The sequence below is a fragment of the Cyprinodon variegatus genome, unplaced genomic scaffold (genome assembly GCF_000732505.1).
Source record: "Cyprinodon variegatus isolate N-32 unplaced genomic scaffold, C_variegatus-1.0 Scaffold137, whole genome shotgun sequence".
Lineage (NCBI taxonomy): Eukaryota > Metazoa > Chordata > Actinopteri > Cyprinodontiformes > Cyprinodontidae > Cyprinodon > Cyprinodon variegatus.
In genome coordinates, this window is record NW_015150590.1 from 1,139,366 (window position 1) to 1,152,781 (window position 13,416).

General features: G+C 35.5%; 1 protein-coding gene across 6 annotated transcripts in view; it reads right to left on the minus strand.

The window, feature by feature from the left end:
* Positions 1 to 3,777: 3,777 nt before the first annotated feature.
* The window catches only part of ranbp3 (RAN binding protein 3), a 33,673-nt gene continuing 24,034 nt past the window's right edge, over positions 3,778 to 13,416 (minus strand). For 3 of the 6 annotated variants that reach the window (XM_015376624.1, XM_015376625.1, XM_015376622.1), the window contains 9 exons: positions 12,255 to 12,374; positions 11,190 to 11,290; positions 11,022 to 11,097; positions 10,842 to 10,938; positions 8,713 to 8,837; positions 8,479 to 8,599; positions 7,869 to 8,011; positions 6,771 to 6,966; positions 3,780 to 4,991 (listed from right to left, as the gene is read on the minus strand). In XM_015376624.1, the coding sequence (XP_015232110.1) occupies positions 4,948 to 4,991; positions 6,771 to 6,966; positions 7,869 to 8,011; positions 8,479 to 8,599; positions 8,713 to 8,837; positions 10,842 to 10,938; positions 11,022 to 11,097; positions 11,190 to 11,290; positions 12,255 to 12,374 (1,023 nt within the window). In that variant the 3' untranslated portion in view covers positions 3,780 to 4,947. Of the gene's footprint in view, positions 4,992 to 6,770; positions 6,967 to 7,868; positions 8,012 to 8,478; positions 8,600 to 8,712; positions 8,838 to 10,841; positions 10,939 to 11,021; positions 11,098 to 11,189; positions 11,291 to 12,254; positions 12,375 to 13,416 lie in introns of all 6 variants that reach the window. The other 3 variants (XM_015376628.1, XM_015376627.1, XM_015376623.1) reach the window with 3 other exon arrangements.

A 13,416-nucleotide genomic window follows, 5' to 3' on the forward strand; every position in this document is an offset into this window, starting at 1 on the left:
TATATATATATATATATATATATATATATATATATAGGTATTTCAAACAGAAAGTTTAGGTGATTCTTATCCAAGTACCATAGAATAGACATTTCCTAAGACTGAGTCTTAATCTGATACATTATAGTTTAAGCCAGTATCTTTCTCCCACTGATTTCATCTTTTTCTGTCACACTTAAATATTTTACTAGACAAAGATAGTGGAGAGACGTGCCCCACACACAGAAAGGCCTTTATATGTCAGGCCCCACCACCACTAATGTTGCCACTGTTGTGTACACACAAAATTGTGGAATCGATGAAGAGGTATTTAAGTCGCTGGCAGCAAATTGTGAAAAATTTGTAATTATCTGTTCTCATGCTTGGACATTGTTTGTTTTGTCCACCAACTGCCAGTACTGAGAATTATGTTTATCCTCCACATAAACAACATATGTAAGGTAGAGCAGCTTCTATTATTTGCAGATGATATTAATATTTTGAGTCGAGGTGAGAGTTTAGAACAGCTGTGTTGATGTCTGGGCTAAAACCTACAGGAAACCATGCTGCACGCTGCCGTAAAGCGTCATCGGGATCATTCTTAAGGCTGGCTATCATGATCACACTAATCTATTAATTATTCATACTTTCTTTCCTAAAATGTACAATCTGTTAGAATTCCAAACCTCTAAAATTATGTAAAGCCCGAAATCAACAGCTACCAGATTGCATGGAAAAAACTTTTTGATGAGAAAGAGGGAGGGTATAGTCACAGGGATAATCTAAGTTTCACAATCTTGTGTGCTTGAACAAACATGAAAAGAATGTGCAGTTCAGTAAATGGTGAAAGTATGGAACAAATTCAGTGTTGAATGACAGCAATGTTCAAGAATGAGAGTATTTAGGAAAAGGTTGAAACTGGTTTCCTGGTTTCTTCCTAAACAGATTTGAGATGAAGGCTGGACGGTGAGTTTTCAGTGGGTACTCTTAGTCACTGCAGTTGGGTGTATACATATGTTTGCAATGGTTTCTCTTGTTTTTAATTCATTGTGGGGCCCATTCAGGGAAAATGGCACGTTGTGGGGACCGGCTGCTCCTTGTGGGGCTCAATGTCTGGATCCCATATGAGGGAATTGCTGTTTTAGGGTCAGGGGTCACGTTTAGGACTAACGTGGGAATTAAATTTAGGTTGGGGTTAGGGTTCAGTATTAAGCCCTAATGGTTAGGGTTAGGGTAAGGGTCACGGTTAGGTTGTAGAAATTAATGGGTGTCAATGGAACCAGTGGTGTGCTGGTCACAAAGGCGTAGAAATTGTTTAACAATTCTTAGATGGATAGATGGTTATTTTTTCTCAACATTTAAAAAGCCTGGGTGGGGATATTGAAAAAAAAAGTGCTTAATTACAGCTCAATAATGATTTGATTATAGGTACAACTGCATTTTAATAGGTTGGCTATTTGGGCTAACGTTCATATTTTAATTATTGGCACTAAAAAACAAAACATTCATCTACATTCTTCACTTATTCATCTCAGATTAACATTTTTTGATTATGCAAAACAACTTTATATGACCCCCCCCAAAAAAAAAACACAATCCAAAGACAAAATAGAATACAACTGAAGAGGCAAACACCTTTTTTCCTCAAGTTTCTTCAAGCAACAATAATCTGACAATATCATCTGAAATGTAGCTTTATCCTTTCAGACATATATAGCCTAAATCATAGAGCGACAGTTTTCAATAAGCTTGTTTTGCTTCTGTTACCAATAATTCAATGCTATATCTCCTCTAGCTTGTGACATTTTTTGTATATGACTTCATGTAGTAAATAACATTCAGACAAAAGAAAAAGAAAGCTATTCTCCCAATTCAAAATCCTGTGAATGTTTAATGCTGCTCAAGCTGCACTCTTCCTTATCATCGGTTATTGGAGCATTGAGGTCAAACAGAATGTGTTAAAGCTAAAGCTGTTGGTAGAGTCTCATTTTCACTGAGATCTAAATTACAAAGTCTAAAAACAGATTACTGGTGGAAATCCAGATTAGTTAGATGAATAGCGCAAACCACTTTTTTTCAAACCATGATAAAGAAACAGTCTGTGATTTATTTTAAATCTCTTATGTACAACACTTAAAAGCATAAAAGATGTAAAAATCTGCTCCTGTGAGTCAACAATAAAAACTCATTAACATGTGGCACAACTATTATGCATTAACCAGTCCAGTTTTTATTATTAACAGAAAGAAAACAAAAGCTGAATAGAAATAACCAGTAATTTCCCCCATAAACACCAGATGCTGTTTGGGGTATACTTCATTTCTATAACAAGGACAAATAAGGCCCTACATTTGCATTGGAAATGCTAATAATAAATCTGTGCAGCCAGCATCGAATGTTGTCTTATCAGCTCCTCCATTCTTCATTCTGTCATCGCGTTTGACTAGCCCTAAACATGAGTGATGGTCTGTCAGTAAGATTTAACCTTGACACGCTGAGTGCATCCTACAAAAAGAATCACCGCTCCAGATACAAGAGCACAAACAAATGAAACAAAACCTGAGATTTATATTTCAATCTGATTTTATAAACATGTGAAACCTCAAAGTCATTTCTCTTATCCTTCGTGTACTTTCATTGCATCACTCTGAACACAATAATCTTTCAGCACACCTCCGCTTCTGAAACAGAAAATCAAGGCAACGTAAATATTCTGCAGCCGGTTTAGCTCGTCTCCGCTTACCTATACATGGCCTTACTTGGTTACGGTTCATAAAACATTTTAAAAGTTGACCTGACCTTTTAATTCATTTAAAAAAAAAAACTGCAGTAAAATTTATGTTGTTTTTACTTTGCACACCCAAGTCCATTTAGATCATTTGATTACTCATATTTAAAAAAGGGAAAAAAATAAGTTTCTAAACTTCCAGCCTATATGAATCTTTTGCATTGGTTGATGCTGACAGAGATGATCCACGCCATCACTTATGCTAATAAATGAAATAGTTGGGAAATTATCAGATACTTTATTGTAGATACTAAGTTGACAACATCATTTCATAACAGATCAAAGACAAATTTATTAATCCTACTTGAACTGAAATATGAGGGGGAAATGTGTGCAGTGTAGCATTTCAAAACCTGTCACTGATGTAATTATGCAGACAACTCCATGTTTTAAACCTGCTTAACATTAAGGTCAGTTTTGATTCCCCCCCACCAGGAAAGGCTGCTTTTCTGCCGGGTCAGAGTAGAAGAGCTGATACGACAGTTTGCAAGCAGTGGCAGTTTTGTTTCTAGTTTCGGTGTATATGATAGGCTGGGTGATGGGTACATGCATCAAATATTCATGACCTCGTCCCTGATGAATACTGTATATAAGCAAGATTTAGTCTGACTCCTGCTCGCTGCAGTCGGAGCAGAGCGTACATCAAATTGTAGGCCAGATCAAGCACATGAATACAAATCAGCTGAGCTAGTCGCACACCAGGTATTAACTTAGTTCCAAGGTTGAAATTGTTTTCCTTCAGCTTTTTGAAACGGATGCATGATAATGTCCAGACACAAAACAGAACGGACATTAAGTTCAAGTTTCATACCCCTTAAATGGAACTGCATGCAGCTTTTTCTGGTTTATTTGCAAAAGCAGTAATGTGATCTATTACATAGACCAACTAAATACATTTAAAATGTGTATTTGCTATGTAAGAAATGGGTGATAAAAATTCAAACGGTGTTTGCAAAGCACTGTTTATGTAGCTGCAGAGTAAGAGGGAAAAAAAAAATAAATAAATCACAGTCAGTCCAAAATGGTTTATTTTGTAAAGGGGGGCAGGTGAAGGAGATGAGAAAACATGGTGCTACTAAATGATATATTCAAATGTACATGTAATTCAAAGGGTATTACAGTCAATATTTTGTTTACCTTTTTTTTCTTTTTCTTTTTTAAACAGACACATGAAGTCTTCACTCCAACACGATTTCCAAATGTAATTGAATAAAAAGTTTATATTTTCAACATAAAAATACGCATCAAGACAATCCTTGGGATGCTGAAATAAAAAAAAAAAAAATTTAAAAAAAGTTACATGCAAAATGAAGACCGATGCATTCATTTTCTCAAGCGGAAACAAAACAAAAACATGAACATGAGTAACTAAAACTCATTAATACAGATGACAATTTAAGGTGAATCCTTCTGCCCTTTTGTCCTTAAATAATTAAATCACATTAGCGGAGACGGCATTGTTTGAGTCTTTTATTCACTATAATATAGGTCAATAGGAAATATAAGAAACTGCTAGTAATGACAACTTGAGTGATCTTGGCTAGCCATTACAGACAGCACGTATGTGTTGAGATGCAATATGAAAATCACTACCCAAAATAAATTACCTTTGCCAAAACCTAACGCACAGACTGGTTGGAGGGAAGTGGCATGGGAGTTAGGAGAGTCGGTCTGGATGTACGACCAACAGACTAAAGGACTAGTCAAAACACACTGTGAACAAAGCTCCTCTGGATGTGTGGAGTCCAGAGGTACAGCTGTAGAGTGAGTATAAAGGTCCCAAAGTAGAAACTGCAGTCTTAACATGTGCCATACTTAAACTGTAGAGGAAAACACCCTTACACTCATCAATATGATGAGCAGAAAAGTCCCAAACCAAAGCTTTGAAGTCTTTATTTTTGCTATCAGGAGAGGAAAAAAAAATACTTGAAAACAAAAATAAAACACAAAACAGGAGAGGGAGGGAAGATACGACTCCAGATATTACGCTGAATGCAGAGAAGATGAACTGCACGAGTTGGGTGAGACACTCCGGCACAGGGGGTTATTTCCTGGAGCTAGACTTCTAATATCCAAAAGTACTGGTCTGGAGGACCCATATTGGTCAAGGGCTGTCCATGGAGATGCCTACAGCAAAATACCTCAGCAGTGGCATCTTAGCAGGCTGTCCAAGAGTGACGCTATGTGCTTCCTGCTGCCTGGTTCTCACCTCCGTCTGAATTACCTGCAGGAGAAGAATGGAAATGAGTCACTGAGGAAGAGTGGAGTCAATACATCAAATACAGAATATTTTTTATACAAGTTGACAGCCATAAATATGTGCGAGTGTGTTTGGCATACGAGTACATTTCAAAATCAGAGGAGAAATTAAATTCTTACTAAGAATGCATAATAAATGACTTCAAGAATTTAAATCAGTTCAATAAAACACACTGATCTACACATTTCAAGAGTTTGTTCATTTGGTTAACCCAGAATTCTGTTTCTCAGAACATTTTACAATGAAAAAAGATCAACAAAGAGGATTTAAATACAAAATACTGACAGCTTCTTCTAACTCGATGTCTGTTGTCTTTACTATAATGGTGTACACAGTACCATGGCCATGAAATAATCATTTTCAAACACATTTTTCATGGTTTATGAAATTTTCTTTAACTACATTTAGGCTTTTTAATTAGCTGTAGGCTTTAATAATAAACTGTTACCCTTAAAACCAAATAAACAAATTTGCTCCTCAACTATATGGTCATTTACAGAAATCCATTGCATTCAGCCAACATGTTAGTGTCACTTCTCGGTTGTATATGCAGATAAACAACTTACTTCCCATAACAAGCTAGAGTATGCAACACTGCAAAAGCATCTAAAACTCCTAATCTTAAAATACAAGCAGTGACATGAAAAAAAAAACATATGCTCAGACATTGATTCATCTCACTAAGGATTGAGTCATATTCCCTAATAAAGCAAAATTAAGATACTAAATTAAAGATGGACAATGGTGAAAAGTGTGATGTCGCTTATTTATTGCTTTTGCACACCCAACAATGGAAGAGATAAGTTTGGCCTCTTATTTCCTTAGCTTTTTATTTTAAGATTATTTGCCAATCTAATTAAAAGTAACGTCCCCGTTTGCAAATTGACCAATCAACCATAAACACTACTAGGGCTAAAACAATAACTGGATTAATCGTGATTAATCGATTACTGAAATAACAACTATTTTAGAAAAATCAATTAATCATTGACTTGAGTATAAAGGCATGTAAAACATGCTTTTTGCAGACAGAGCGACGCACTCAGAGCAGCAATTATACCAAAATTGTGAAAATATATCTAAACATTTTGCATTTAAGATGAAAAACTTTTGTCAATTAATATGTTCCATCCATGGCAGTTTAGCTTCCCTGGGCTTTAATTCTGTGTCTAGTCTTCTTTAAGGAACGTTTTACCATCCCACAATTAATCTATTAATTGAACAAAGGTACTGATTAATAAACAGATTAATTACTTAAGAGTAGAAAAATGATAATGAACATTTTAATGAACCATTAATGGCTATAAAGTATTTAAAATATACATGTCAACCTCTTATAAAACATGTCATTTTACCTTTAATGTTAATTTTTTCCTGTACCTACAGCTCCATCTCTAAATTTACACTGAATGAATAAACAGCATTAAAAAAAACTCTTAACTTGACTCATTCATTCTGGTCCTTAGACTTATTAAAGTCATTCAAATACTGCCTTGCACCCGTGGCTTTTTCTCCAAGTGCTCAGAACACATTGAATTGACAGGATTATTTCCCTCCTTGTAAAAACAAAACAGTATTATTACATCAATAGTTATCCCTCTGAACCTGGTGTTACGTTAATCCGTTTGTTGAAAGGTGTTTGGAAAAGCTGGCTAGTAAAATGCTTTACAGTTACTGGCTGACTGTAAAGAGTGTCACCAAACACGTGAAAACAAACTTAAAAAAAGTCAGGAAATCACTGACTTGCAGCAGGAGTGGAGGCTGCAGCGGAGGCAGAGCCCTTGTCTTCCTCGTCGCTGTCGTCCTCGTTGGACTGCGGCACCTCAGCTTCAGGGATACTTGTTGCCGGGGCCTCCGTCTCCTGCTCCGCCCTGCTCTTCAGAGCTAGAATACGATGATGTAACGCTGCAGCCAGCTGACCTATGTCTTTCGAGCTACCCTAAAGAGGTCAGATACAAATAGGAAAATAGATCTAAGGAACTTTGAAGTTACTTATACTGTCGATACATTCCTAGGTGCAGATGTTTCAGATTTACATTTTGTCTGAAGCATAGACTTTCTGCTCCTTAAGCCACTGGAGACTAATGCTAAACATCTGGGAAGAGATGTTATGGAGCTTAGAAGGCTGGAAAAACCATCATTATGCAAGAGGAAGCAAAATAATATATGAAAAGTGTGCAGAGCAAAAGGTTAAACTTGATGAAGCTTTTTAGCTTATTTTGTGGGGTACAATGGTATTTACCTGGAAATTAGCACAGCACTATAAAAGCAAAGCAAAGCAGCATTAGGAACAATTTAAGTAACAGATCAGGAAACAACAGTTCTACAACATTAAAAGAATAATAACAAAATAGAATTAGATGTCAGCAATACATTTTAATAAACACTGATAATGTGGGACAAAAATGGAATTTAGATCAAATACTGTATTTTTCTTTCATAAATCAACGTCTGCAAGCATCCGCATATTTTCGCACAGCTGGTTTTTTTCTTTTCTATAAAATAAAAATAACATTCTTCCCAGTTTGCACTTCGTGTTTGAACTAAAAATATTTTAGATTTGAAAGAGAAAAAGATTTATTTTTCCAAAAAACCCAAACTAAAATCCAATATGGCCTCCATGCGCATAAAACAGAGAACTGATTAAATAAACTGCTAAATTACACTTTGGATTTTTGTTTTTATCTTACAGAATCCTTCCAGGTCAATAATTACATAGACGACTTCCATTTTCTTTGTTCTATTAGTGTTGAAATCCATAAATAATAGTGGCATTAATCGCTGTTAGCCTGAATGAATTCAAGGTAATTAGACTTTGATTTAGTGTTTTGTGATACATACTGATATCAAGAAGACCTTGACCCCCTGGTCCTCTGTGTCCATGGCAGTGATTCTCACACTCTTTTCGCTGGCCTTGTCCACCTGCATCTGGGGCCAAAGTTTTGTATTGAGGATCAACCGCAGGCTGCCCTGTGTCCTCATTACTGCAAACATTAGGAGAAACAAGATTAACATTTCTATACTGAACTACTGCAAAGATACAAAGTATAACAAAAAGACTTACTGTCATAAAAGCTAAAACAAACACAGTGAAGGATCAACCATAGATGTAAGTCTTTGATATTTTGTATTTCTTATATTGTACATTCATTTAATGAAGACACTTTAAATAAGAAAACATTCTGACACCATGTTTAAATTCCTGGCATTTTTCAAAAATACTGATGTAAAATCCTATATATGATATGATGGATTTAGCACCCCCTTGTGCTGTGTATTGAGTATTGCAACAAAGATACAAAAAAAAAAAAAACAGCTTTTTTTAAGCATTCAACTTTTATCTTACTTTCTAATATTAAAGTATATTTGATCAAGTAAACTTTACAATTCTTTGGACTATATAAAATATATATTTTTAACAGCATTTAGGCTATTTTCTACAAGTGATTACCTAAACGAGACTGTAGCGTTCCGTCCTCAGTTGATGCCATATCATTGAGTCTCAGCAACCCTCGACCTCTCTCTATCCACGACTGAGCCGTCTTCTCAAACACATACAACTTGCACTGCATCTGTAGTAAAAAAAACAAGAAAAAAAACAAAACAAAAAAAACAAAAGAATTAAGTATAGATCACTTAGTATTGTTATCATTGTTCACTGCATCAGTTGGAACTCATATTTTACCTGTAAAACATTGCTTTCCGACTCCTCCCCGGTTTTCACGTCAACCTTCTCTAAGATGCACTTCTTGGCTGTGGCTTTGGTGTATGCTGCAGCAGATTCTGCCAAAGACTCGGACACACTGTTTGCTATTTAAATGAAACACAGTATAAAATATTTGCATTAGTTGAAGACTTCACTACTTTCAAAATATTATTTAATCTCCAACGTGAAAGCTAAACAAATCAGACCATTTAAAAAGGACAAAATATAAAATAAAACCTGGCCAGTAAAAAAATATTTTATGAATTTTTTTGTCATATTATCACAAGCTAATCCATTTTATTACTTTTTTTTAAACGAACAAACAGAGCCTAGCAAAGTTCCAGACATTTTACAGACTATAAATGTATAAGATGAGGTCATCTAACAAAATGGACAGAGCAGGCAAACAGGACAATAAGAGGTCAATAGTAACTTTGGAGGAACTGCAGTGATAGGAAGCTCAAGTAAGAGCATCTATTGATGAATAAAAACATTATTTCTGCACTCCACCAGTCCCTTTTCTTTAGAAATATTGGAAGAAGAAAAGTATATTACTGTATTTTCGCGACTATAAGGCACATATAAACGTCTTTTTTCCCCCTCAAAATGTGCGGCGCACCCTATAGTGGGGTGTGCCCTATGTGTGTTGTTACTGCGGACGTTGTTGAGACCGCCATGAGAACGTTAAAGGGGGAAGTGTGGCCGTGGACAGAAACTGACGCCTATGGTGATTTTTAAGAGAAAGACTTTGCCTAAAGAGACTTTTCCAGCTGGAGTCGTTATTAAGGCAAATGAAAAGAGCTGGATGGATGAGGAGATGATGAAAGATTGCTGTTATTCCGGGGGGTGTGATGGATGACAGACGGAGACCACAGTTTCACGAAAAATGGAAGGCAGCGCCGGGTAAGTTACGCCACCGTTTGCGGATGAATTGTAGATGCTTGAAAGTGGCTCTGACAGCGAAGAAGGGGAAATTGGCATGTCTGATTTAGTGCAGCTGTTTAATTCAGAAACACAGGATGATGACTTCGATGGGTTTGATTAATACTTTGTAATAAATACATGAATAAAGCACAAACATACTCAGTTTTACTTCCGCTCTATTTTTAAATACGCAGCAGAGGTATTTAAACGTAGTAGAGGACATGTACCTGTATATAAAACCCGCGCCCTATAATCCGGTGCACCTTATGTGTGTGTTAAATACAGTAATGGCACACATAACTGAGACTGCGCCTTTTAGTACGGTGCGCCTTATGGTCGTGAAAATACAGTAGTAGTTTTTTGAGGGACTGATCTGAACAGATGAAACCAAACAAATTGCTGTAGTTTAGATAAAAAATGTTGTTTATGCAGAAACTGTATCGATGACAGCCATTGGAAGCATTATCCCCAGGAATGAAACCAGCTGGTGGCATCAGCATACTATGCAAAAAGGAAGCAAGCTAGAGTTGATGAGAAATTTGATGGAGCTAATAAAAAAAAGGCATTACTGGAATAAGAATTGAATGGGTTAAAGGTTACTACTACAGCAGGACTATAACCCTAAACATCAAAGCAAGGCTGTAAAATTAGAAGTTTATATCAAAGCAAATATCCCAATCAAAGATCACACCTATTTCTAAATGAGAATTGTTGGCAAACAGCTAAGTGCAAGAAAATCATGATCCGACTAAAGCCTCTAAGGAGCAAAGCTGGTAGAGAAATATAAAAGAGCTGCAGCTCTAAATGCAACAAACAGTGCTGCTACAGAGTACTAGCACTGAGAGACTTTATCTGCAAAAATGCACAAAATGCTTTTCAGGTTTCATTTGTAAAATATAATATTTTTTTGCCTTTCTGTTGGTCCATCATACTATCACAAAAAAAAAAAAACATTGTAGTGTCTAGTAAAAACTAGGACAAATTAAAAAGGTTCAAGAGGTATGCATACTTGGCAAGTTAGACTACCTCAGTGGTGGAGCAGTTTCTACAGGCCTACAAAAAAGATCCTTTTATCTTGCAGACAAACATGTGGTGTGTACTGGGGTGGGGTTTAAGTGCCCTAATAGTTCATATTAATAAAGCTGAATAGCAAAGTCTTATTAAAAATATGGGAGAATATTTACCCTTCTCTGGGGTTGTTTCCTGCGATGAGGGCTCTGGAGCAGGAGGAACTGAATCCTCTTTAGGTTCTTCATTTGAGGCCTCACCCTTTGGAGGACTCTGAAATGGGAAAAAAAAAAAAAGATGAGTAAAATGCATTTTATGGTAAACCTCTTGGAAAACAAAAACCTTGATCAGCTTACCAGAACTCTCTCAGACATATTCTGCCCAAAGACAAATTTTGCCCCACCGTCTGTACTGTTTGTGGCATTTTTTGAACTGAAGAAAATCAAAGGAAAGAACACAAGCTTCAGTAAATGCATGGATTCAATTGAAATACTAAAAATATTTCTGGGACGCAATTCCATTACCCTGGGGTAGAAATGTACTGTAAGAAATAATTAGTGCCCTCTGCTTGAGAGTCCGGTTGCACGGCCTCTTTTGAGTTGTCTTCTGTACTGTTCTCATCCAGCTAGATGGAATCAAAACAAAAACATATGAAAGCAAAGAATATGAAACAAAAAAATCCCATAGCAAATCAACAAAATAGCTTGCAGAGAAATATATGAAGTCATTAGTAACCTATAGTCTAAAAGATGCAAGTAAGTGTATTGTTAAAGAAAAAAAGCTAACAGTGAAAATGTTCAACAATAGTGCATTACTTCTGGAAATCTAATCATGGATAAGAAGCTAATGTAATTTACATAAATGGAAGATCGGGCTTCTACCTTACAGATACAGTAATATTAAACAGATATAACATCAGAAAATATGCCTCTTTAAATTATAGTTTCATTTATGGAAGGAATAACTTATCCAAAACAACAGGGCTTTTGTGACAATGGTTAGCTGACAAAACATGTTTAAAAGGACAGCCAAATTCAATTAAGCCGCCTTATTACTCAACTACTGTCTGAAATTTAATCAGGAAATCTCTTAAATAGAAACTGTCTAAATAATAAAAAAAAAAAAAACATGCACACATGATGTGTGCAACAAAGCACACAGTTGTTAAATATTTCATAGATGAGGAATATTATTTTGACCTAAATAAGTCTAAAGATAATCTCCAAAGTTGTTTCTGTTACCACACTCAGAACGATTATCCACAGAAGCACAAAACATCAAACAACGTTCCCAAGAGTGGCTGGCCTATCAATATTACTCCTAAAGTGCATCATAGATTAATCCAGGAGGACACAAAAGAAACCTGAATTATTACAAGCCACTGTTAGGGTCAGTGTTTTTGACAATAAGATTGAGAAACAAATGTGATAAATCTGAGAAAAAATATTCAATCCTACATTACAGCATAAAATCATGACTTAAGAACAAAAACCCTTTACTCTGAATTTTCTCTTTAAGGAGCAAAAAACGGAATAGGGTCAATCGTTTTTACAGGAGTGCACGGATTTAGCAAAATAAAGCAAAATCACCTTTGCTCTGTCTTTGATATTTTGACCAAACACAAAAGACACTGGAACATCAGAGTCCTTCTTCTCTCTTCTGCCTCCATCTTTGTCCCCGTTTGCTTCATCCTCCTCATTTTCATGCTTCTGAAATATAACACAAACATACAGATCAACAGATATAAATTCACTTCTACAACACCAGATATCATAAGGATATCTTCCCATAGTTTATTCATTTTACTAAACCAGTGTTTCTAAATAACGCCTTCACATTAAACAATCCAAATGACCATCAGTTCTTTTTTTCACAATCATTTAAAATACATTTAAAGGTATATGCATTCAATCTTAAATGTTTAAGTTTTTCCTTTATTCTAGCTAAAGTTAAAAATAAAATTACAGTTCTAATTTTCTTCCATAAATGTTAGAAAAAAGTTGAGATGACAAATCATTGTTTATCTTTATAAAGCAGCATGTTTTGCAGCCCTTTCATTTAGTAAGGGAAGGTCAGAAATGGCACTTTGGATTTTAAAGGCTACTGAGCCATGCAAATGTATGTGGATACTGCTAGCTAGTTAGCTATGTTAATCACTGAAACACACTCTCTCTGGTTGCTCATCACTTGAAAACCCAGTTTGAAACCTGTTTTTATTCTTTGGCATCGCTGCTGTAAATAGCTTTTTATTGTTCTTACCAACTGTCCTTATGTCTACTAATATATATTCCTGATCTTTTAATCAGTTTCCAGAGATGTTCAGTACTTTGTTTTAGCTGAGGCTGTTTTAAAAGTGTAGTAAAAGAAAATGCTAAAATGGGGGGGGGGGAAAAAAAAAAAAAAAAAGTTAAATGGTATTAATCCTAGTTCTTAAAAGAGAACAAAGAGCTGGCTTGGTAACTGGCAGGACAGGACAACTTTTATACATTAACTACTTCATGTCAAAATTTATCGAGTATATTCAATTATTTAATGGCATGTTTAACCATTTAATAATGCATTAAACAACTGAATGGTACATTTGATTATTTAGTGGGACAAAAGTGAGAAAATCAGCCACATGTTAAAGACTGCACAAAAATAAATCTTACAATTGTGCACAGAAAAGTAACGTTATCAGTTTAACAAACAGAACTAGAAAAAGCTGTTTCGGAGAAACAGCAAAGTGGTAATGCTTTTTTATGCTGAATG